The 21,955-nt window shown below is 39.6% G+C and overlaps 1 protein-coding gene across 2 annotated transcripts in view; it reads left to right on the top strand.

Moving 5' to 3' along the window:
• LOC112146120 (protein kinase C beta type) overlaps positions 1-21,955 on the top strand; it is a 119,215-nt gene that overhangs the window by 54,556 nt on the left and 42,704 nt on the right. For both annotated transcript variants that reach the window (XM_024271783.2, XM_024271781.2), the window contains exons 4-9: positions 7,020-7,131; positions 7,245-7,373; positions 11,767-11,923; positions 13,321-13,455; positions 17,093-17,189; positions 19,618-19,761. In XM_024271783.2, coding sequence (XP_024127551.1) covers positions 7,020-7,131; positions 7,245-7,373; positions 11,767-11,923; positions 13,321-13,455; positions 17,093-17,189; positions 19,618-19,761 — 774 coding nt within the window. The remainder of the gene's footprint in view (positions 1-7,019; positions 7,132-7,244; positions 7,374-11,766; positions 11,924-13,320; positions 13,456-17,092; positions 17,190-19,617; positions 19,762-21,955) is intronic.

A 21,955-nucleotide genomic window follows, 5' to 3' on the forward strand; every position in this document is an offset into this window, starting at 1 on the left:
CTCAGATATCCATGTTTTTCACAGTTTCTTGCTTTTTATCCATTTCAAAAGCATCAGTGGTGAGTCACTGGTTGTGGTAGAGGAAGACCAAGGCTTTGAGGAGCTGATCTGGTTTCCTCTGTTAGTAATGATCTGCTCTGTTTTGGAGAAGGTTCTCTCAGGTGTCTATAAGTTTGTTGTGGAAGAGGTTATATGGAATTATTTTCCTGCAGACTCTAAATTCTTTCTTTGTATAATCAATTTCCAGAGTCTCTGTCTTACTCTCACACTCGGTCAGTGTTGTGCTGCAGCTGGGTGCAACCTTGTGATTGCACATCGCAAAATCCTGGAGGGTCTGACAAAGGAGGAATCACAGATTTTCTTGTCTAAGATGATTAGTGCTGTTCAGAGCTACAATGTTTTAAATTTTATAATATTACATTACTGACAGGTTGGGACTGTAACAAGCATGAATACTACATTGCATGCAAGATTTATTCTTGGGTAAAAACAGCAGAACCTCACTCAACAAATTCCTAGCAAAAGTGCTAAAAAAACAGTAAAAAGACCATTTGGAGAAACTCTTTTACTGTTGCACACATACATTAAGGTTTGTTGTGAACATTCTCCGCAACTATTCTAGTTGTAAATTCATTTTAAAAACTGTTTTATGTGTTTTTTTGGCACCAATTATAGGAGCATTTCTCTGAATTTGACTGTAGCTTTCAGGGTGTAAGAAAAAGAAGATTAACTTAGCTTGAAAAAAAAGGAAAACATTGTTCTTTTTCAAAAATTCAGAGAAACTCATTCATTCATTCATCTTCTTGGCCGCTTCTTCCCTTTCGGGGTCACGGGGGTGCCGGAGCCTATCCCGGCTACTGATGGGCGAAGGCGGGGTACACCCTGGACAGATCGCCAGTCTGTCGCAGGGCCTCAATCACACACACATCCACTCTCACATTCACACCTAGGGGCAATTTAGAGTCACCAATCAACCTATGAAGCATGTTTTTGGACGGTGGGAGGAAGCCGGAGTCCCCGGTGAAAACCCACGCATGCACGGGGAGAACATGCAAACTCCACACAGAAAGGTCCCAGCCGGGATTTGAACCTTCTCGCTGTGAGGCAAGAGCGCTAACCACTGCGCCACCGTGCAGCCCTTCAAAAAAAGATTTGAAATTGAATCAAAGGGTGGAATCATTTGCTGCTTTGTTTTTATGTCAATAAACCCCTAGAATGACAAAAGTAAATGTTTTTATTTTTTGGTAGAGTTGCTAAATGTATTCAAGCTAAATATAAGATGCTGCATTATCAGTTTGTTTAAATTTACAGCAACTTTAGTGAGGAGAAGGAGATTTGGGAGAGTGTTCACTTGTCTTTCTGCCTGCCACCCAACATCACAAATGACATGACGAAGATGAGGATGTGTTCTTAGTGTTGGCGGAGGATGACTGATGGTTTTGGCAGGGGGGGTGATAATGAACAGAAGAGGGTTGTTCCAGAACAAAAGAGGAAGCACAACGTTGTGAAAGCACAACGACAAAGAGACACGTCAACACAGCGTGCATCTGTGCACCATCACTGTTCTGGCGTACAGTTATAACCAAGTATGGTTTGGTGTTGTGTTGGTCGGTTTGAGGGAAAAGTTAGTGAATCCTGATGGGAAACAGCAATGATACTTAAATTTAAAACCCATTCATCCGTCCATCCATCCATTCATCCATCATTTAAACCTGCCGAACTCTTTAACACTGTAGATGTTGCTGGTGACACCTAAATAACCAACATATTCTCATTCCCAAGTCATCACACACTGACACATGATTAAGGGCCCTTACACGTCATTTTTTAACATTTTGGGTGTCCCCAACTCGTCCTTGTTCGTAAAGTCAAGGGTCTGCCACCCTTGGGACGCAGTACTGGATGCGGTACTAGACCCGATGTTGTACCTGACGTGAACTGGGCCTGGACAATAACCAGTACCGGGTAAGAGTTAGGGTATCATCACCGAGTTAAGGTACCTGTGGGCTCCGCTTCCTGGTACTGGACCATTTCGGTTTGGGTTCCAGAGGTTGGAACCTGTTTTTGACGTATATCGTCAAAAAACAAATATGGGGAATGTGACTAAGACTAAGACTTATGTGTTGTCCATTGGTACAGACATACATACAGTTCAAAAGTATTGAGTCAGCCACCAATCGTGCAAGTTCTTCCACTTAAAAAGATTAAGTTGTGTTCAGCAAAGGGACCAGGACATCTGATCCATGTAAAAGAAGGAATGAATGGGGCCATGAATCGTCAGATTTTGAGTGAAAACCTCCTTCCTTCATTACGGGCATTGAAGATGAAACATGGCTGGGGGTTCCATAATAATCCCAAGCACACTGCCCGGGTAACGAAGGAGTGGCTTCGTAAGAAACACTTCAAGGTCCTTTAGTGGCCTGACTAGTCTCCTGATCTCTAAATCTTTGGAGGTTGTTGAAAGTCCATATTGCCCAGCGACAGCCTCCAACATCACTGCTCTAGAGGAGATCTGCATGGAGGAATGGACCAAAATACCAGCAACAGTTTGGGAAAATCTTGTGAAGATTTACAGAAAATGTTTGATTTATACATATAACAAAGTATTGAGATAAACTCGTATAATTATGAGTATATACTTGTTTTAGTCCATAACTTACAAATAAATTATTTCGGACAATGTCATTTTCTGGATTTTTTCCACTCATTTTGTCTCTCATATATAAGGCATACCTATGATTAAAATAACAGGCCTCTCTCTCGTCTTTTTAAGTGGGAGAACTTGCACAATTGGTGGCTGACTAAAAACGTTTTGGCCTCACTGTATTAGAAGACAAAAAACATATTTTATTAGTGAAAAGGGGAAGAAAAACAGATTACCTTTAGGTTGTAGACCTGACACCAACAAATCTGTTTAACCAGTATGATGCCATCATGGCAAAGTAGACGAACCACTTCCGAGAAATGTTTGCAGTCTGGTTTTTAATCTGTTTATGACCAGGAACAGTTAGTGGTTATTCGGAATTCAAAAATAAATGTGGATTGTTACGAGACAATAGCCTTGAATTGTGCTGAGCAATTCCTTTCAGGAGTTATAAACATGAACATTTACTCCCTGTAAATCCCAGCTGTCCCTATAAACACAGGAGAAAGTCCATTTGAAAATGATTTGCGTGTGTTTTCATAGATGACTAAATAAAACAGAGAAAGCCAGCCTGTGGCTCGCCATGATAAGCCTTAAGAATGGAGGCAGAGACGTAATTTCTGCTTTTTGTTTGATCTCTGAGCGTCGAAGACGAATGTTTTCCATCCCAGCCACTCATGAAGAACCTGGCAGCACTCATCCGTCTCCCCGCTGCTCATTATTACTTTGTTTTCTCAAAAAAAGAACAAAAAAAAAAACCCAACCACAATACAAACAGAAGTTGTCCTTGAGAAAAGCAAGAACCGGCAGAGTAAAACATGCAAAACAATTATGTAAGACGCACACGGGACTGAAGGGACTTTCGGGAAAGGTGGGTATAATTCCGGCACCGGCAGCCTAATTGGAGCATTATTTTCCAGGACAGGTGTGGAGGAGAGGATGAAAGTAATCATCTCATGAGCCGAGCGAATGAGATGAAAAGTTGTGAACATCCAGATGTCAAAAATAACTGAAAATGGATTCCCTTGGTGGAAGCGTTTGTGCAACGAGGAGTGCCTGCGCCACTGCACGCCCGTGGTGGGTGTGTGGGCGTGTGCGCGCGCTTACGCATGAGTAAGCAGCCTCGCAGTGGCCAACAGTGCAACCACAGAGGCAGGTGTGGATTCCCACTGAGCTGTGGTTGCAGATGTCATTTACGCACACTAACTCAGGAGGATGCAGTAGTCAAAACTCTCTTTTTTTTAGGTTTGCTTCTGCTTTTAGCTGCTGAGTTTTCTGTATATCTGAACAACAAAAGCAAGTAATAAAGATGTGTAATTTTAGAATTGTCAGTGCTAAACAAAGAAAAGTCATTTGTACCCATGAAACGCTAGAATTTGACGCTTAAACTGGTTACAAACCCACAAAAAAGTTAAATAAAGCTTAAATGTATTATTTGCCTGCGGATGTGCTTCAATCCAACATCTAAATTTAATAAAAGTATCTAATGGACCATGAACCAAGGCACTGTGATGAGATTTTACACAGTTGCAATTTGAATAGCACTGAGAGGAAAAAGACCACACCAACTCTCAGTTATTATTTTCATTTCTCAGCATCCTGGAACCATCTTGTGTTTTAAACGCTTAAACAACCACATTCTGGCATTTGTTGTGTGTGCCCGGTATGGGGAAGTTAGTACAACTCCCCAAAACAAATTGTGTTTTTAACATGTTCTGGTGGCATTTATCTGATGGTGAAAAACAAATGTAAAGAAAATTAGGCTCAAAACTGCATTTCTGAGTATTTCGGTCTTCAAATCGTTGGAAAACAAGAGCAGTTTAAGAGAAATATGTACAAAAGATGATGAAGAAAATATTCAAGCATCCCCCTGCTCCACTCCATTCTGATCCATCCACTTGTAGACGACTAGATCCATGTACGTCTTCGTTTTCCTTGTCTGAGCTGGCATTTTGAGCATTTCCTTTGTAAATGGACCCATTAAACAATACCGACCGGTACCTCTTGGGGGTCTCAATCAGTTTTTTGAAAAATGTATCAGAACGGTTGGGCTGTAGCCACCCGTTGATTGGCAGAAAGTAATGACGACATTAAACCGCCAATATAGCGCTCATTGGGGCTAACTTTCCAACATTTGTAAGCATTCGGGTCCTTGCGGTTTCCTGTGTTCTCCTCTGGTCAGCAGACTATATTGAAAGTGCCTTCAAACAACAGCAAGGTCTGGTCTGCGGTCAGCGGTCAACACCACACAACCGCCGTGAAAACAAACCGCTCAGTGGAAGCGAGGCTTGATATTGCTCTCCCTTTTTGTTGCACCTGTAATGTTAGCTTCAGGGTGTGAGCGGCTTTCAGTTAGCAGAAATGTGTTGGCAAAGGGGAGATAGGAAACATTTATTTTTAATAGAATGTTAGATAGGTGACAATAATACATTTAGATTTAAAATGGGGAAAAACTGTTAAGTTACTTTTTTAGCAAGAGGGACAATTGAATAACATTCAATGTTATGTTTTCAACTGTAAATCAACCTTTTTTTATTTGTTTTCCCCACAAGTTTTCTCAATTAAGCCTCTTCCTATTTATTAAAAACATATTCATTTAAGTTGCCAAATCCTTTTATTAAACAGATCAGAATGAAATTGTAACCATTTGCATCATATTTGACACAGATATTTTTGAGACTCCTATGTCATTAGCATGATCCAAACTTTCCTTTCACATTGTATATAACTTGTTCCATGTTTTCTCCTCTGCAGTTCATCGTCGATCCACTAGGAGCAGTAGAAAGTCCTTTCCTGCTCATTTCAAAATGGCTGCCCACATGAAATCTCAAAATCACTTTTGGCGGGAAAAAGAAATTGTACAAGACTACAAAGATGGATTTTAAAGTTGTAAATAGTGCATTAAACGTAAAATGGATCAAATCCATCTTAACCAATGAGAACAGTGTTTGGTGTATTTGGTATTTTGTGTCTCCAGAGGTTCATTTGATAGAGTGGGGGTCTGTTGAGCCGGAAACGTATGTACAATCACAATTTCACTCCTCAAGAACCTCTATTTGGAACAGCAGATATAGACTGTGTAATGAAATATCTCTCTTTCTGCCACACTGGATGGATAAAGATATTTGGTCTCTGCGCCACCTTGTGGAAAATCAGGGTCACTGGTTTTCATTTGAAAATCTCCACATATAATCTAATATGAAAAAAGACTGAATTTGACAAAATAATGAAGGAAATCCCTTCAGCATTGAAGCAACTTATTGAAAACACTGAACTTGAAGATTCTGATCACCCTAATCTACCAGCTCTGTATGTCATGGATCAAGACTTCATTCAGAAAGAAATACCAAACAATATTCTGCACAAACACCTGAACAAGTATCTTTATCCTGCATGATCAAATAGAGGTTTTCTGAAGTGGAAATAAAATGATGGAGAACCAACGATTTAAAATCTCCTGTTGCTCCAAAAGTAAAATAAATTAATTTAAAGATCTTGAATAATATATATCCAGAGTAAGATTCAATGTTGAATGTAATGATTGTGCTTTCTGTGACAAAGAGACTGAAACCACTAAACATGTTCTACTATTGTTCACACAAAGACTTTTTAAATTGGCTCTCTCCTCGGCTCCAGCTCCAACTCCGTCTTACTTTGGAAAACATCACATTTGGGATCAGCATGATGGACTCACAAATGGACTATATTATGAATAATCTGTTATTGCTTTCAAAATTGACATTAATTCCTCAAAATGGAAAAAAAGTCGTATCTGTCCTTATAGTGTTTATATGCAACTACAAGAAAACTATACAAAATCTTTGAAATATGTGCAAAGAAAAAATGAAATATCACTAATGAAAATGTTTGAAAATTTGAAATTACTCTGAGACCTCAAAGAAAAAAAGGCATTGTTTGGGCTTGTGTGTGAGAGAATTTGTGTGTGTTTTTACAAAACAATTGCAAATATATAGATTATAAAAAAAAAAAAAAAACTTTGGGCGGGAAAAGATTAGCTAATTTTCGGATGGAAATGTTTATTGATAGTATAAAACTTGTTGATAATGAATTCTTTATAAAACACTTACATAATAAAAATGTGTGGATGAAATACAATCATAACAAATCATTATTTATACTTTATATATACATTTTGTGTGGATTTCAATAAATATTTTGATCAATTCTTTAATGTGGTTAAATCAAAAACCTTAACTCTGATTAGCCTCAAAAGGGCAACATTATTTGCTAAAAATGTTTTTAAAGACTGATTACAAAAAATAATAGTTTGCCAAAAAGGCAAAGTTATTGATAAAAAGATGATTAATAACTTGATACCTTTCTAACATCATTGTTTGATCTTTATTTTCTGCAGGACCCGAGGGCGAAGCATAAGTTTAAGATCCACACCTACTCCAGCCCCACCTTCTGTGACCACTGTGGCTCTCTGCTCTACGGCCTCATTCACCAGGGCATGAGATGCGACCGTAGGTGTTAGCTCTCTCCAGATCTAGATCTGTTCTGATCTGATTCCTGAATGCTGGAATCCCGTTTAGTGTAAAATTCTTGGAAATGACTAGTGTTTTGACTGTTTCTACAGACTGCATGATGAACATCCACAAGCGCTGCGTGGCCAACGTGCCCAGCCTGTGTGGAACAGACCACACCGAGAGAAGAGGTCGTATCCAGATCACCGCCGAGGTCAAGACCAACGTTCTCACCGTCACCAGTGAGTCATTGCACCGGCTCAGAGAGTTTGTCAAAGTTAGCTTTTTGTCTCCCTCTGCTGTCGGACTCTTGCAGCTGAAGGACGCCCCTGGAACTCTGGAAATTTGGATCATGCTTGATGACAGCATTAAAAAAAAAATGTCTCCAAATTCCAAATGAAATTTGATTCAATTCCAAAATAATTTATCTTATTGAAGCTTCAATGCTTTTTTTTTAAGAAACTGTATAGGGATTTGTTTTTTTATGAGGCTAATATAATTGTAGAATACAAAATATTTTCTAAAACTCATAGTCCAGATTCAATTAATTGAAATTTTTAGCATTTCTTAAATCAAATTGTGTTCAATATTCCTTTATTGACTTTCAAAATAAAACACATACACTGTAGAACACATGAAAAATATTGAGGAATGAAAAAAATGCTTTAAAACTATATATTTTTCTTTTTTCATCACAAAGAAGTAATCATTGGGATCTCAATGACATTTGTGCACACAGGATGAAAGAAAACACCCAATGAAGTTTAGTGTAACAGATTCTTGCATGTTAGTAAAAACAGTTAAAAACTGATTTTCCTTCAAAAAGGTTAAAATAAATACACATTTTTTAAAGTTTTGTTTTTAGAATTAAGCTTTGTCCATCATCCCTTTAGAGTGACCTTTAAAATAGGTGCTGGTTCACTCTGTGGGACAGATAAATATCATTAAGGGAGTTTAAATAAATGTTTAAAGCTATATTAGTATTTATCTGTCTTTAAATGTTGGTTTGCTGGTTTATCCAGCACAAAGTTTTAATCAATGATATGCAGACAGGAAGGCAGAGTTTACTTTGTAGGTATTGTATTCATTTTTATTTTTATATTTTCTATTTTTTCTGTCTTGATGCCAGAAACCTTACATATATTATGTTATTAATAGAATTAGCTTAAGTTGTACAAAAATAAAATTAGGGAATTAATTCTTAAGGTGCATTCACACCGAACGCGATTCGGTCCCATCGAGCTACATCACAGAAAAAAAAAAAAAACTACAAAGGAAAGGGTCTGAGATGTATTTGCATTTCATTTAGTTCAGCCTTTTATCTCAACAATTGAATCTCAGGGTTATGGTTTTGTTCACATTAGTCACTTTGTTTCTGTTTATGCAGCAAATGACACAGTACTGTAGCAGTACATCTGTGTGACCACAGGGGGCAGTGTTGTACTGCTCTTTGGCTCTGATGCGACAGAAGCTTCATTTTCATAGAAAGTGGTGGGAACAGCTGCCGCTCTCAGAGATGCGTTTGACCCGTTGACACTAATTGTAGGTTTAATCAAAGCAACTGCCACTCGGGGTGGAAACACACTTTATTGATCTGTTGTGTTTCCCCTGCCTCCAAGCCGGGGAGGTCAGAGGTCAGAGACACTGGCAAAGCAGCGCCCATGGGAGCAGAGATGAGCTGGCATCAATATCAGGGAAGAGGAAAAAAAACATAAAGTGAGATGTTGAAACTGGACTTTGACATGCTTCTCTTTTGGTCCAAAACTCTGAGCATTTCAGAATAAAAGTGTTTCATATCACACCTCAAAGACATTTTTTTTAAGTCAGTGGGATGACAGAGAACAGACTCTCATTAGAGATGTTTTCTGACACCACAGTAACTTCATCTCGTTAAAAATATGTCTTGAAATTAGTATTGAAACAGAATTTGATCGAGATCCAGAATTCAATTCAGGGTAACTTTAGGAATGACTATAGGCCTACTTTAATGTTTTTTAAAATGTAATAAATTACCAATACTCAAATGCACATAAAGTGCCAAATATAATACTATGTATTATTTTTTTAACTTTGTTTTTATTTGGTAATGGTTAGAAAAAGGGTTTATTTCAACAAATAATGTCCAAATACAGCATTTTTTCTTTGTCTTTAAAAAGTGATATACTTCTTATAGAGATAAATCGTTATTTTAACATAATTTTGTTATTAGGGACACCTGCTTCCTGCAAAAGTGAAACTTTTATTCCTCCACTCTTTTGTTATAATTAGCAGCAAAAATGTTAAGACAGAATTTTACCATCATCTTTATTTTCTTTGTAGTTTGAATTTTTTTATATTTAGAGTGAAAACTACGATGGCCGACAGGGCTCACATAAATGCAAAAGATAACACAACGGACAAAGGTAGACAGAATTTTATGTCTGCCACGAACAACAGTAAAGATAAAAAATCCTTGGAAAAAAAAAGTTCAACTTGCTGTCCAGAAATATCTGGATCAGGGGCGGAGCTACAAGGGGGGACAAAGGGGGACACCTGCCCCTCCATCACAAAAGCTTTGTCCCCCAATTTTGAATGTTGACAAAAATGATGAAAACATCACTACAAGCTTCTTTAAGCATTAAAAAAACAACAAAAGTGGTATTTTTAGATTAAATCTTTATCACATATTTTTACTAATTTTTTATCTTTTTATTTCCACTCTGCTGTCCTCCTTTCTAAAGTCTTCTACCGCTCCTGTAAAATCAGATTTGCAGCACATCTGCAGGCAAGAGAGAGTCAGACAGTAAATCCTGAGACCCTGTGAAGCTGCTTTTACAGCAGGAAGGTGGACGGGCCACGCCCACTGCTGCACCCTCATGTCTGCCAGTCCCAGAGGCCTCCCCTCCCCCTTTACTCAACCACAAAAACGATCACTTCCTGTTCGGTTTCACTGCAAGTGTCCTCTGAGACTATTTTGCTTGCCTCTCCTTTTACAGCTTCTCTTCAGCCACTATTTGATGGTCACTTTAACAGCGAGCATCAATTATTTATCGTCCGGCTCTGCTGAGAGTTTTCTGCCGGCTCTGTGCTGTGGTTAACCTCTCTGAGCTTAGTGTAGTAGAGTAATGCTTTGACGGAGGTATCTCTCTGACCTCTTGGGGATTTTCCTCAAGCGGTGAGCTCATTAGGGAGATCACCTTTTCTTCCATGTTTATCTCAATAAATATTTAGACTATGATTAAAATAGAAACCTCTATTTTCTGTCAGAATGACAAACGACCAGACAAAAAGTTTTCATCAGCCGTTGCTCAAGTGATATGTCATCCCTTGCAGTCCCAATCCAAGCCCTTAAAGTCAATCACCCAGGCAATGAGTCTCATTTTAAAAGTCTTTGGTATGACCCAACTGGGAAATTGAACCATTGACTGTATATGAGAACTGGAATGAGAGACTCCTCCCCCATGTGATCCAAACAGGAAATACCGGCTGGCTCCAAGAAACCAAAATCCCATAGAGTTCTATCGAGAAATTAACAGCTATTACGCAAACATTATATTTGTCAAAAAAAAAAAAATCTTTCTCTGAAAACGTTTTTTTAACATGTTCTTGCAAATTGTATTTTTTTAAGATATTGTCTCTGTTTAAGTCAAAAAAATCATATGCCTCAATAAAAGTATGCGGTCTCATGTCAAATGTTCAAAGCATTTCATTGACAGATTCTTTCAAGTGGTGGAGGTGTGGCCTTCCGACAAGCTCACTCCTGATTGCTGAGAGTGGTTGCCATAGAAACGTTGACTCAGGCCATCTTATGCTCCGTTCACACAAAACTGTCCAATAATGTGTTCTTCAGCTTGACATCGCAGGCGCATGTGGGAGAAACTACCAGCTAATGTTTTTAGCCTGATCGCTACATGGAGCAGTGTCTGTGTTTATTTTACTTTCACAGAATGGAAGACACGGATGATGTTGAGAGATCAGGTTCATTTATTGTAAGAGCTTCATTCCCACTCTGAGAACGGTGTCTGTATAACAGCTGCTTCTGAGGTGTTTCTGTTTCTCTGTGAGTCTGGAGTCTCGAGAAGAGAAAAATAAAAACATAATTAAAATTGGGAGACCTTTTTTTATTATTGACTCGATAAAAATAAGAAAAATCTAACAAAGTTCAGGAGGCCCAAGCAGGCAGCCTCCCCATCCCGCAGTAGCTCTCTGTCTGCTGGTGAAAAAGCAAGCAAGCTCTGCTGACCCCCAGGAAGCTGAACCCCTGATTTGTACATATAGAGCCCGCAACTGGACTTAAAAACTTGTGTAGCGACATGCAATTGCGAATGTTCTGGATATGGAAGCCCCAATGTTCATCTACATAGACTTTTCATTGAAAGTAGCCACTTGAATGCAGCCGAGATGTCTGTGTGGGGGGGATTGTGACATTGACTGAACAAAACTTTGGGCCTTTTAGAAGGTAGTAAAACACCATACAGTCTATAAGTATACACCATTTACAATTTACCGACTATCTGTATTACTTTTATTGTTGATATACTTTATCAATTAAGTTTGAATTTCATTAGTTTTCCCAGGTAAATGGATGAAAACATTCAAAAAAAAAAAAAAAAAATGGTTGAAAATGCTTTAATTTTCCTGATTCTTTCTCTTCAGTCAAAGAGGCTCGTAATCTGGTTCCCATGGACCCCAACGGTCTGTCAGACCCCTACGTGAAGCTGAAACTGATCCCGGATCCTCGAAGCGAGAGCAAACAGAAGACCAAAACTATAAAGTGCTGCCTCAACCCCACCTGGAACGAGACCTTCAAATTGTAAGGCTTTCATCGGCAAGGTGTCACATTCACATTTCAATCCTTCTTATTACGTTTTTTTTTCTTTTATCTCTGGGCCTCACTAAGTGCAGGCATCTCAGACCCAACCCACTGTGTTTGTCCTTCCAAGCGTGTCTAACCATTCGATTAAAAGGGAACATCATGGCTCCTCTTGTTTTTAAGATCTGCTCTGCAGTGTTGTCTGATTGGAAGCTTCATCTGCAGAGAGGAAGACCAGTTTAAAGATAACGCACAAATCTAGCTATTGAAATCTGTAAAAACAGGACAAATGGATGCCTCTCAGAATCTGAATTATTATCCTATTTTTTGGACTATAGATCGCAGCAGCCAACTAATACATAAGAAGAAAAAACATGTATAAGTTTCACTTTTGGGGAAAACGTTTCTGAACAATTTCACCAACTCAGGGGTAATGATGCTTTGAGACCGAATGCGATTCACGGGTTAAATTTACTGCCTTGTTGGAGGAGAATGGTCAGATTCTCCATCCCTTGTGGTCACAGTTCAGCTCAGACTAAATTAAAATGATTATCGCTGCCCTTAGACCGTCTTTCCCAGTAAGGAAAAACTCCACATAAAAACCTGATTCAGGAAAAAAAGAAGAAACCTTTGGGATGCCCACATGAAGGAGAGATCCTCTCCCAGGACGAACTGGTGATTTACCAGGACTATTAATGAAGAATTAGCTTATCTAACTCTACAACTACATATTTGAATAGAGTTCAGCCCGATAGGACTGGGGGACAGGAGGGGGTGAGATCCATGGCCAAGAACAGGAGCACAGACAATCCACCAGGAGTCTCTCCACTCTTAGATGTGAGATGATGAGCCAGAGGCGTGGTCCACGGCCAAGAACAGGAGCATAGACAATCCACCAGGAGTCTCTCCACTCTGAGATGTGAGATGATGAGCCAGAATTGTGGTCCAGGAACAGGAGCATGGGCAATCCACCTGAAATCCTGAAATCTCTCCTGCTCCCCCGGAGGGGTGGGAAAGGGGAACGACACGTGAATTGCACTGCACCAAACAGAACCACATAGAACTAAATATATTAAATAATGAAAAACAGAGGAGAGATGAAGTAAATGAGAATAGAGAACAGAACCCTAGAGCTGATGAGGATAATAACGCAGAAGCCTGAAATTAGATTGACGTGCGTTTACATAGACTTTTCATTGAAAGTAAAAGTCTTGAATGGAACTTAAAAGTATTCAAAAAACCACGACCTATACACCAAGAATTGCATTAACCAAACTTTTTGTGGACAAATGTATGTCTTGAGGAACATCGAACATTTAAAGTTAGGTCCCCTTAATACTAGATTGTTGGGACATCTGAACGTCTGTGTGTCCTGACTGTCTTTGTGTCTCTCCCAGCCATCTGAAGGAATACGATAAGGACCGCCGCCTGTCGGTGGAGGTGTGGGACTGGGACTTGACCAGCCGCAACGACTTCATGGGATCACTGTCCTTCGGCATCTCGGAGCTCCAAAAACAAGGCGTGGATGGATGGTAATGAAAGGGGATGGGTAGTAAAGTTGGAGGGAAATTGGTAGAACAAAAAAACCAAAGAAGGGAGGAGGGAGGAGGAATAAAGGTGACCTCGTTCTCCTCCACGCTGTTGGAGAAATCTCTTTTCTTCTGGTTATAGTCTGTGCCAGAGCACCTCTATTCCATCTCTTTATCTCTGCTCCTTCATCTCTCCTCTCCCTCATGTGTCTCTATCTCCCCATCTCCTCTTTTCTTTTTTTTCTTTTTGCTGACGCTGCCTTGTCAGGGTTTTTTAATGAGATGCCAACATTTGAGGTGGAGAGATGCCATTATGCACCTGAAACTCAGAGCCAGCCTGTGAAAATGCAGGTTTTCCCTCTAATGCACCTTTGTGTGGCTCAAAAAGCCGTACTCTTGCTGGTACTGCCAGGCAGGAACAAAAACTTGACAGCTTACGCATTGTATCCTCATGCAGGTTCTTCCTCTGCTTCACATTTTCACCACTTTTACTCATCGTTTTATCCTTTTAGGTGCGAGTCTGCACATACGGTTCCATCAACGTCATAATAATCTGATACAGCACGGGTTTAACTAAAAGCATGAATGACTATTTCTTGTGAAATAACTGCCTGCATGTTAATTCTTTTTGTTGAATAAAACATCAGCCGTCTCAAAAGAGAAGCAACACTTTGACATTCCTCTCAACAAAAAGCTGCCGTCGCCTCACCTCATTCATCACGTCTTTGCCCCCATTGTTTCCACTCTCATTCCTCATTCCGGTCTGTCAACGTGAAATCTTTGACATTTCTGAAATATATCACAAAAAGAAAGGAGTAAAGAGAACATTTTATGAATGAGCCAGAAGTTTATGTGGTTATGAAATACATGATTTTTCTTTGAACATTTTCTGTATTTAGTTATACGTATTTATAGAAATTAATAATAATTGGCCTTTAAATGATCTTTTAGAGTTCACGTAGCTGCAAAATCTCTTAAATGAACATATTTTTTTTATTAATAATAATAATATATTAATAATTGTTCTACACATTCTCACTCAAATAGTCATATATGAACATCCGGTTCCCTCACATCACTTTTTGACATTTTGGGTGTCCCAACTCGCAGGTTTTTTATGTGTTGGTACACAGTGTCGGATGTGGTGCCGGACGCGATTATGGACGCTGTAATGGACGCAGTAACAGATGCAATACCAGACACAGTAACTGGTGTGGTAAGAGACGCGGTAACAGGCGCAGTAATAGATGCAGTAACAGACGTGGTAAAGGATGTGGTAACAGACACAGTAACACACGGTAACAGATGCAGTAACAGACGTGGTAAAGGATGTGGTAACAGACACAGTAACAGATGCAGTGATGGACATAGTAACAGGTGCAGTAATAGATGCAGTAACAGACGGTGTTATGGACGCGGTAAAAGATGTGATAGTACACACAGTAACAGACGTGGATCGGTATGGGGTTAGGGTACCGGTATTTGTCCGGTCCTTGTTCCGACACAGGATTGGTACTGGTGCTAGTCTGCGTCCTGAGGATTGGGGATCCCTAATTACTGTCTTTGGCCCGGTACCAAGCAGCCCTCGGACTGGTACTGGTTCGTGGCCCAGAAGGTGGGCACCCCTGATTTACTGGGAACAGCCAGCACGTAAAAAAATGACAAGTCAGGGACACTCAAAATGGCAAAAAGTAACACGGAAGGGGCCTGAACCATACTTCCATGTATGGCGAGTTGGGAGTGAGAATATGTTAACCCCTTAACATCTTAGCTTAAGCTCCAGTGTTGAAATTCTTTTAACTACTGGAACTCTTCAACCCTTTATGCAATAAACACAACTTGGAAGTTGTTTTGAAATCTGCAGATCTCTTATTTAATCCTTTAACATTGGAGCTGTCACCGCCAACGTCTAAAAAACACACTCTTTGACAAACTCCTCCACCGTTCACGGAATCAACGTGATTCAAAAGCTGAGAAAAGCGGCTTTTCCCCTGTTCTATGCTTCAGAATCAGCTGATTTGCGTTGATTGTGTCAACACCTCATTACAGTAAAGTGTTGCATATAAACGCAAAGCTGCTTTTCTCTGCTTTCACTGGAATTACATTAATTGTGTTAACGGTTGAAGAGTTACAACAGTCGAAAACTAAATACTGGAGCTAAGGCTCTGGGGTTGAAGGGTTAAGGCGCAGGTGTCAAACTCCAGGCCTCAAGGGCCGGTGTCCAACATGTTTTCCAACTAGCCGACCATTGAAGCTCCTGATTGGCTAAACACACCTGACCCAGGTAAACAGCAGCAGATGAGACAGGATTTCTGAAAATCCAGCAGGATGCCAGCCCTCAAGGCCTGGGGTTTGACACCCCTGGGTTAAGGGAAAACTGGCCGGGTGAGGCTGAACACAAAACAACAGACATTTCTTAAAACTAAATTTCCTACAATTAAATGTTCTACTATTAAAACAGTGAAAAGATTGGAAAAAATAGTATGTTAATGATTTCTATTCCAGCTACTTTTACATTTTATTAAACCGAGACAAAGTTATGAGATGTGCCGTTGAATTATCCTCTGCAGAGAATTCCAGTCCGTAGGAACCTGATACTGAAAAACCACCTTTCCCTTTCTTGAGAATGAGAAATCCTCCTGCACCCCAGGATGACTGAAATAATAAACAACAACAGCAAAAGAAAGATAGCAGGAAAACAAACAACAAGCAGACTAGAAAGCTTCAGAACAAACACCCGTGGGCTCAAGAGGACCGAGTTGGAGCTTGGTACTGGAGTGATCATTTCTCACCCAAAGGACTCTGAAAATCAAGTCAGAAGTGGGTTGAAAACTTTGACTGACGTTCACTCTCCCCAACTCGACAACTTTCCAAAAACAGGCCAGAACAAAATAAAGCAAGAGTGTTGTTGAAACAGCCCACCCCTACTTATAGAAGCAGCTGATTCAAGCCACACAAACACACAACAGGACATCAAGAAGAAGCAAAGAAGCAAACATGACTCCAGGTTGTACAGAAGTTTACACAAAAGTTCTTTTCTGGTGTAAAGTTGGGGTTTTTAACATGGAAGTCATTTTGTACTTTTTTATGCTCCATATGAAACCGCCTTTCAGTGGTCATTTGAGGAACTGCAACATTTTTTAATTTCCTAATTTGCTTAAAACTTGAGGTGAATTTTGGGACTTTTGAGGCCAAACACAAACAAAGGGGAAAAAAGCATTGAGAGTACATCATAAGTAAATAAATCTTACACTTAATAAGAGGTGCACATGATATTTAAACATGTGGGTTCTTTTTTAATTTTCTAATTTAAGTGTAATAGTTTTCTGGTTGCTTTAACAACTTTATTTCCTAAAATCCATCCTTATGTCTCCAAGAAGAAAGCCACTCATTAGAATATTCGTGGAATTAACCATAAGCTACAAAGATTGCATCATTTATAGTATGCTCTAATCTTATCCTAATAAATCTGTGAATAGAAGAAAAAAAATCAAGAAACAAAAATTTAATTCATAAATGTCCAACACTAATAGGTTGTTGTTTTTTTCCGTCTTTTGCTAGTTTATGGCAGCAGTTAGACGGCCCTAATTGGAAAAAGTAATTAGGAAATGATTTGCTTGTAAATATCCTCTCCTTTCAGGTTTAAGCTGCTCTCCCAGGAAGAAGGCGAGTACTTCAATGTTCCTGTTGCACCGGAGGGGGAGGAGGCCAACGAGGAACTACGGCAGAAATTTGAGGTGTGTGTGTGTGTGTTGGAAGCTTTCGTCTGAATGTGTGCGTGTGTCTGAGTGAGGGCCACTCTGGGAGAGCTGTTAGCAGTTGGCAGGCACACTTATAGGACCATCCGGTCTGGCACATGGAAGGTCCAGACGTGTGATGTTTGTGTGTGTGTGTGGGCCGACCAGTTGGCCAATTCATTAACACATTTGGCTTCAGCGGGGATAACCCGGCTCAAAGAGGACATCAAGCCGCAAACATGAGAAATGCCGCTTTTAAAGGCAGCTAAGCTGTCTTTTGTGTAACAAAAATGAAATTGTTTATCATAGCGTTACTGTGGTATCAGGCGAATGTCACATTAAATAATTACCGAATTTTTAGGAGTATAAAGCTTCTCCCAACCCCTACATTTAGCCCTCCAAACAGAGAGTTATGAAAAAAACTGTTTCTTCAAATTTACTCTCACTTAATGACATCATCAGTAATCGCCACTCAGAAATACATCGTTTTTATAACGTCCCCCTAACCCTACATTTAACGCAGAGTTATGGAAAAAAGGGCCTTCAAATTCGGATGTTACTGTTACTTGATGATGTCATCCATAGTCGCCCTTTATCTACGTTAGCGCGTCGCTAGCTGCCAGTGTTCGGAAAATACCTAACATTGGTTTATAACTTTAAAAAGTCATGCTAAAACAAAAAGCCATTCCTTACATTTAAATATTAACATCCAGGTGAAGAAATGTGTTTCTCGTCCGTGGCATGGCGCAACACGGATCACCCTACCGGTGGAGAGATAGTCAGCCCTAAGTCTCTACCCCTTACCCTTAAAAAAACAAGTTCAGACACCACTAAAGCTTCAAATTGGAGATCGCTCTGTTTTTTTTTTTTTTTTTTTTTTTTTTTTTTGCAACTTTGGCTGGGGGTGTGGCTTGTAGTCAGGTGAGACTTATGAGTGATTTTATTTCATTAATAGCAACAACCACTAGAGGGCACTGTAGGTGTGTGTATCAGCATTTGATAGTGAAAGCAAAGCAGAAGAAGAAGCTTTGGCTTCTGGGGAATTGTTAGGAAGCATCACAAAGGAGAAAGAATTGGAAAGATTTCATGATCTGAAGTGATATAAAGAGTTTAGTTGACTTGCTAACATGTTTTTATGCTGTAGTTATCTGAATAATGATTGATATGTTTCACTTCTAGATTTTTCCTAAGTTTAATGAAGCTAAATAAGGTTACGGTAGTGAAACATATATCAGTGTATTATTATTATAATCTATTCAGTTATTATGATTTGGCTTCGAGATGAAATCTTGTTGCAGCTTATAGTACAAAAAAAATACGGTAAATATTTTGGGAAATATGTTACAAATCCTGGTAATTTGATAAAATTCAAACTAGAAACGAATTTAAATGAACATCTTCCAGGTTTCATTTTATTAGATTATTAACTGAGTTTAATGGATGAGAAATACAAAATGTGGACACTTAAGAAAATAAAAAAAAGAAATTAACACATTTGCAGAAGGAAGTTCTTCTCTTGATCACGTCTTTTCTGGCTGAAGAAAAGATTGAGCTTCCAACCCAATGCAACTTTACATTGGATCTTATCTAATATGTAACAAAAACAGTAAACAAAAAAATGGCTGCATTACCCCATGTTCCTCTGAGATATAAAAAAAAATCAAAAGGTTGTTAAGTTTGTGAGCCAGCCATCCTCTTTAATTCTCTTGTTCCATTTCTTCCTCATTATCTTCATTCTGCTTCCCTCTCTGCCCTTTACTTTCTGTTCTGTCCTCTGTCCTCGTCTGCACCGCCGTAACTCCCCGCTCCCCCTCTTTTCTCAAGGTCACGGGCTTCAGAGTTTCACAGAGGCACATTCCCAGAGGGGCTGCTGCTGCACACATAAACACACACACAAACACAGGCACAGAAAAGTGTACATGAGAGCTGCAGAGTAAACTTTGAAAGGCGACAGAGCTGGCTTTAGTTACACCAGCGGCCTCTGCCTTCATCGCAGACACACATTTACATATAAGCATCCCTGAAAGTTCTGGATGAATGTAGGAAAACAGAACTGTTGATGATAATCGGGGTGGGACATTTAACGTGAACCACCAAATTTAAGTGATGCTGTGAACAATTAGAATGCTAAATTACCATTTTGGTTTTCTAATGTTAAAACCATGAAGCAAAAATGGACCTTCATTGAGACTGCAGAAGCAGAAGTGACCCTAAAATTCTTTCTTTTTCAATTTTTTTCCCTGAAATTCTCTCCCTTTTTCTCCAAATTGCTCTAAGAATCAGAGTAAAAAGTTCCCAGTCTGCTCTAACATGAAGCACTGGAGGGAATGAAGCATCATTCTGCTCATAAACAAGGCTGTAAAACTGAAAGTTTTGTTTTTTTCAACATACCAAATAAATGCAAAAAAAATTGTGTTTCTCCATTTAGAGAGCTAAGATTGCCGTAGGAAAGAGCACAGAGGGGAAGTCTGCAAACGCCGCATCCCGCTTTGACTCCAACGGCAACCAAGATCGCATGAGACTGTCTGACTTTAACTTCCTGATGGTTCTGGGGAAGGGCAGCTTTGGGAAGGTAAGTGGACCTCTGCCTGGTTTGGTGTCACTCAAAAGCAGGTTATCCAAGTTAAATTTGGTTTTAACCTGAAAAGGAAAAGCCATGAAAAATGATTTTAAAAAGACTGGGGAGTACCACCTGGTCCAGTACATGGACCACTGCAGTTCAGAAAGTACTTAATGCATTTATGTGCATTTTGGAAGCATTTATAATTAGCAAAAAATAAAAAAGTTCCAAATAGAAATGTTTTTATCGTAAACAGATTATTTTCAAATGCCTTATGAATAAATTGTTTTTATTCTGTGACTATCTTGTTAACATTTTAAATTTAAAAGTATCACCAACTGAAACATTGTGATATATTGCCAAGTCGATTTTCCCTAAACCCTTACTGGAGCTGCAGATCATGACGTGGGGCTTCTGAAATGACGTGGGACCGACATGGTTTGACCAATCACAAAATTCAGCTGTAATACCTCGTTTTAACGTGTAGGGGGCAGCACATAGACGGTTTTTGACTATACTTTCAAGAATCAAACAAGTTTGTTATAATTTATAATTTTCGCTCCTTCTCTGTATTAAGCACTGCATCATTTTTATTGTTGCAACATTACAGTAACTGTATCACACAGAAAAAGAAAATGTGCATAGCAGCTATCATGCATATGCAAAGGCACATTTAAATTGATGCGCTGTTGCAAAGTCTCCTGGGAGTTCGGCTGAGCTTCATATCTACAACCAAAGATTATAGGGAAGGGGAGGAAACGACGGACAGCAGGAGAAGATAAAGAGGAGCCCAGGAAGACTGGGGGATAGATGGAAGGGAAGAGCCACAGAGGATGACATGACAAGCGGAGAGAGTGATGAAAGGGGAGGAAGACAGCAATGAGATCGGCGGTGACAAGTTGACATGAATGAATTGAGAGGGAGGTAAAAAGCGTCAGAGTGAATGAAACCTGCGAGGATGAGGAGGGAGGGAGAGGAGCCTTGGAGAAGAAAGATTGCCCCCCCAAAAAAAATATGAATCAACGAAAGTCGAAGGGAGTGAAGAGGGGGCAAAAAAAAAGAACAGGAGGAGTGGAAGGATGGAGAGAGGCTGATAGTGACTTAGAGAGCACGACAGCAAAAAAAAAAAGATCATTGTCTGTGCATCAAACCTGCATGCTGGGGTGCCTGTTTCCATGGTAACGGGCGTTTAAAGCTACGGTGATGCGTCACAAGGGAGAGCCTGAATGGAGGCTTTGGTTACTACAGGAAAACCCGACTCGACAGCTTTTTGAGACGTGCATCCCTTATTTTTTTATGTTTTTATGCAACGTGCACGCGCATCAACCCACTGCAGTGCACTTAATTAATGCCCCCCCCCGCACCTCCTCCTCCTCCAGAGATGAATAATCCCATGCAGGAGCAGGCGCTCCTGTGACGCATGTCAGTTTAAAGCTCCCAGAGTCATAGCGTGGGAGGCTGCCTGCCTCTGCTGCCACGCCGTCCGAGAACATCAGCACGCCGCGGCTCACATTCCTCTGATGGCGTTCCTGCAATGTGACAAACACAAGCGGCATTTTTGATGCATGTATTTATTACCTGCACACCAGGAGGGAGCAGGGATGGCTGAAAACGCACACAGACCTGTTTGAAACTGTTCATCCTTTTATGTATTGTCAGTATTTCTGACTAACTTGGAGTTGAAAAGTAGCAGAAATGATAAGAATTGAAAAATGTTCAATATTTGTTGTAGAAAAGATTACTTAGTTAGTGTGTCGCTGCCAAATAGGTTCTTAAATCGTATTTATTTATAATTAAAGCAATTCATTGATCACATTTTAATGCTAAAATTCATTTACTTTGGATTTGGAAACTATCTCTCACAGGTGTTTTATGATCCACTTTGAAAAAAAACTGTGTTTTTAAACTGTTCTGGTGGCATTTTTCTCATGATGGAAGACATACGTATGTGATGAAAATTAAGCTTAAAAAATGCATTTCTAAGTATTTCTTGATTCAAATCCTTGTGAATCAAGAACAGATGAAAATTTGTGGTTTGAAAACGGTTGCAGTTGTGACATAGAAGCTACAAGCTCCATTCTGATGCATCCACTTGTAGACGACTAGATCCATGTAAGTCTTTGTTTTCTTTGTCTGAGCTGAAAAGTGGATCAGAACTAAAAGGTAACATTGCACCACTACTATTAGATTAAGGGTGAGAGGGGTG

This window comes from Oryzias melastigma, linkage group LG8, assembly GCF_002922805.2.
Source record: "Oryzias melastigma strain HK-1 linkage group LG8, ASM292280v2, whole genome shotgun sequence".
Classification (NCBI taxonomy): Eukaryota; Metazoa; Chordata; class Actinopteri; order Beloniformes; family Adrianichthyidae; genus Oryzias; species Oryzias melastigma.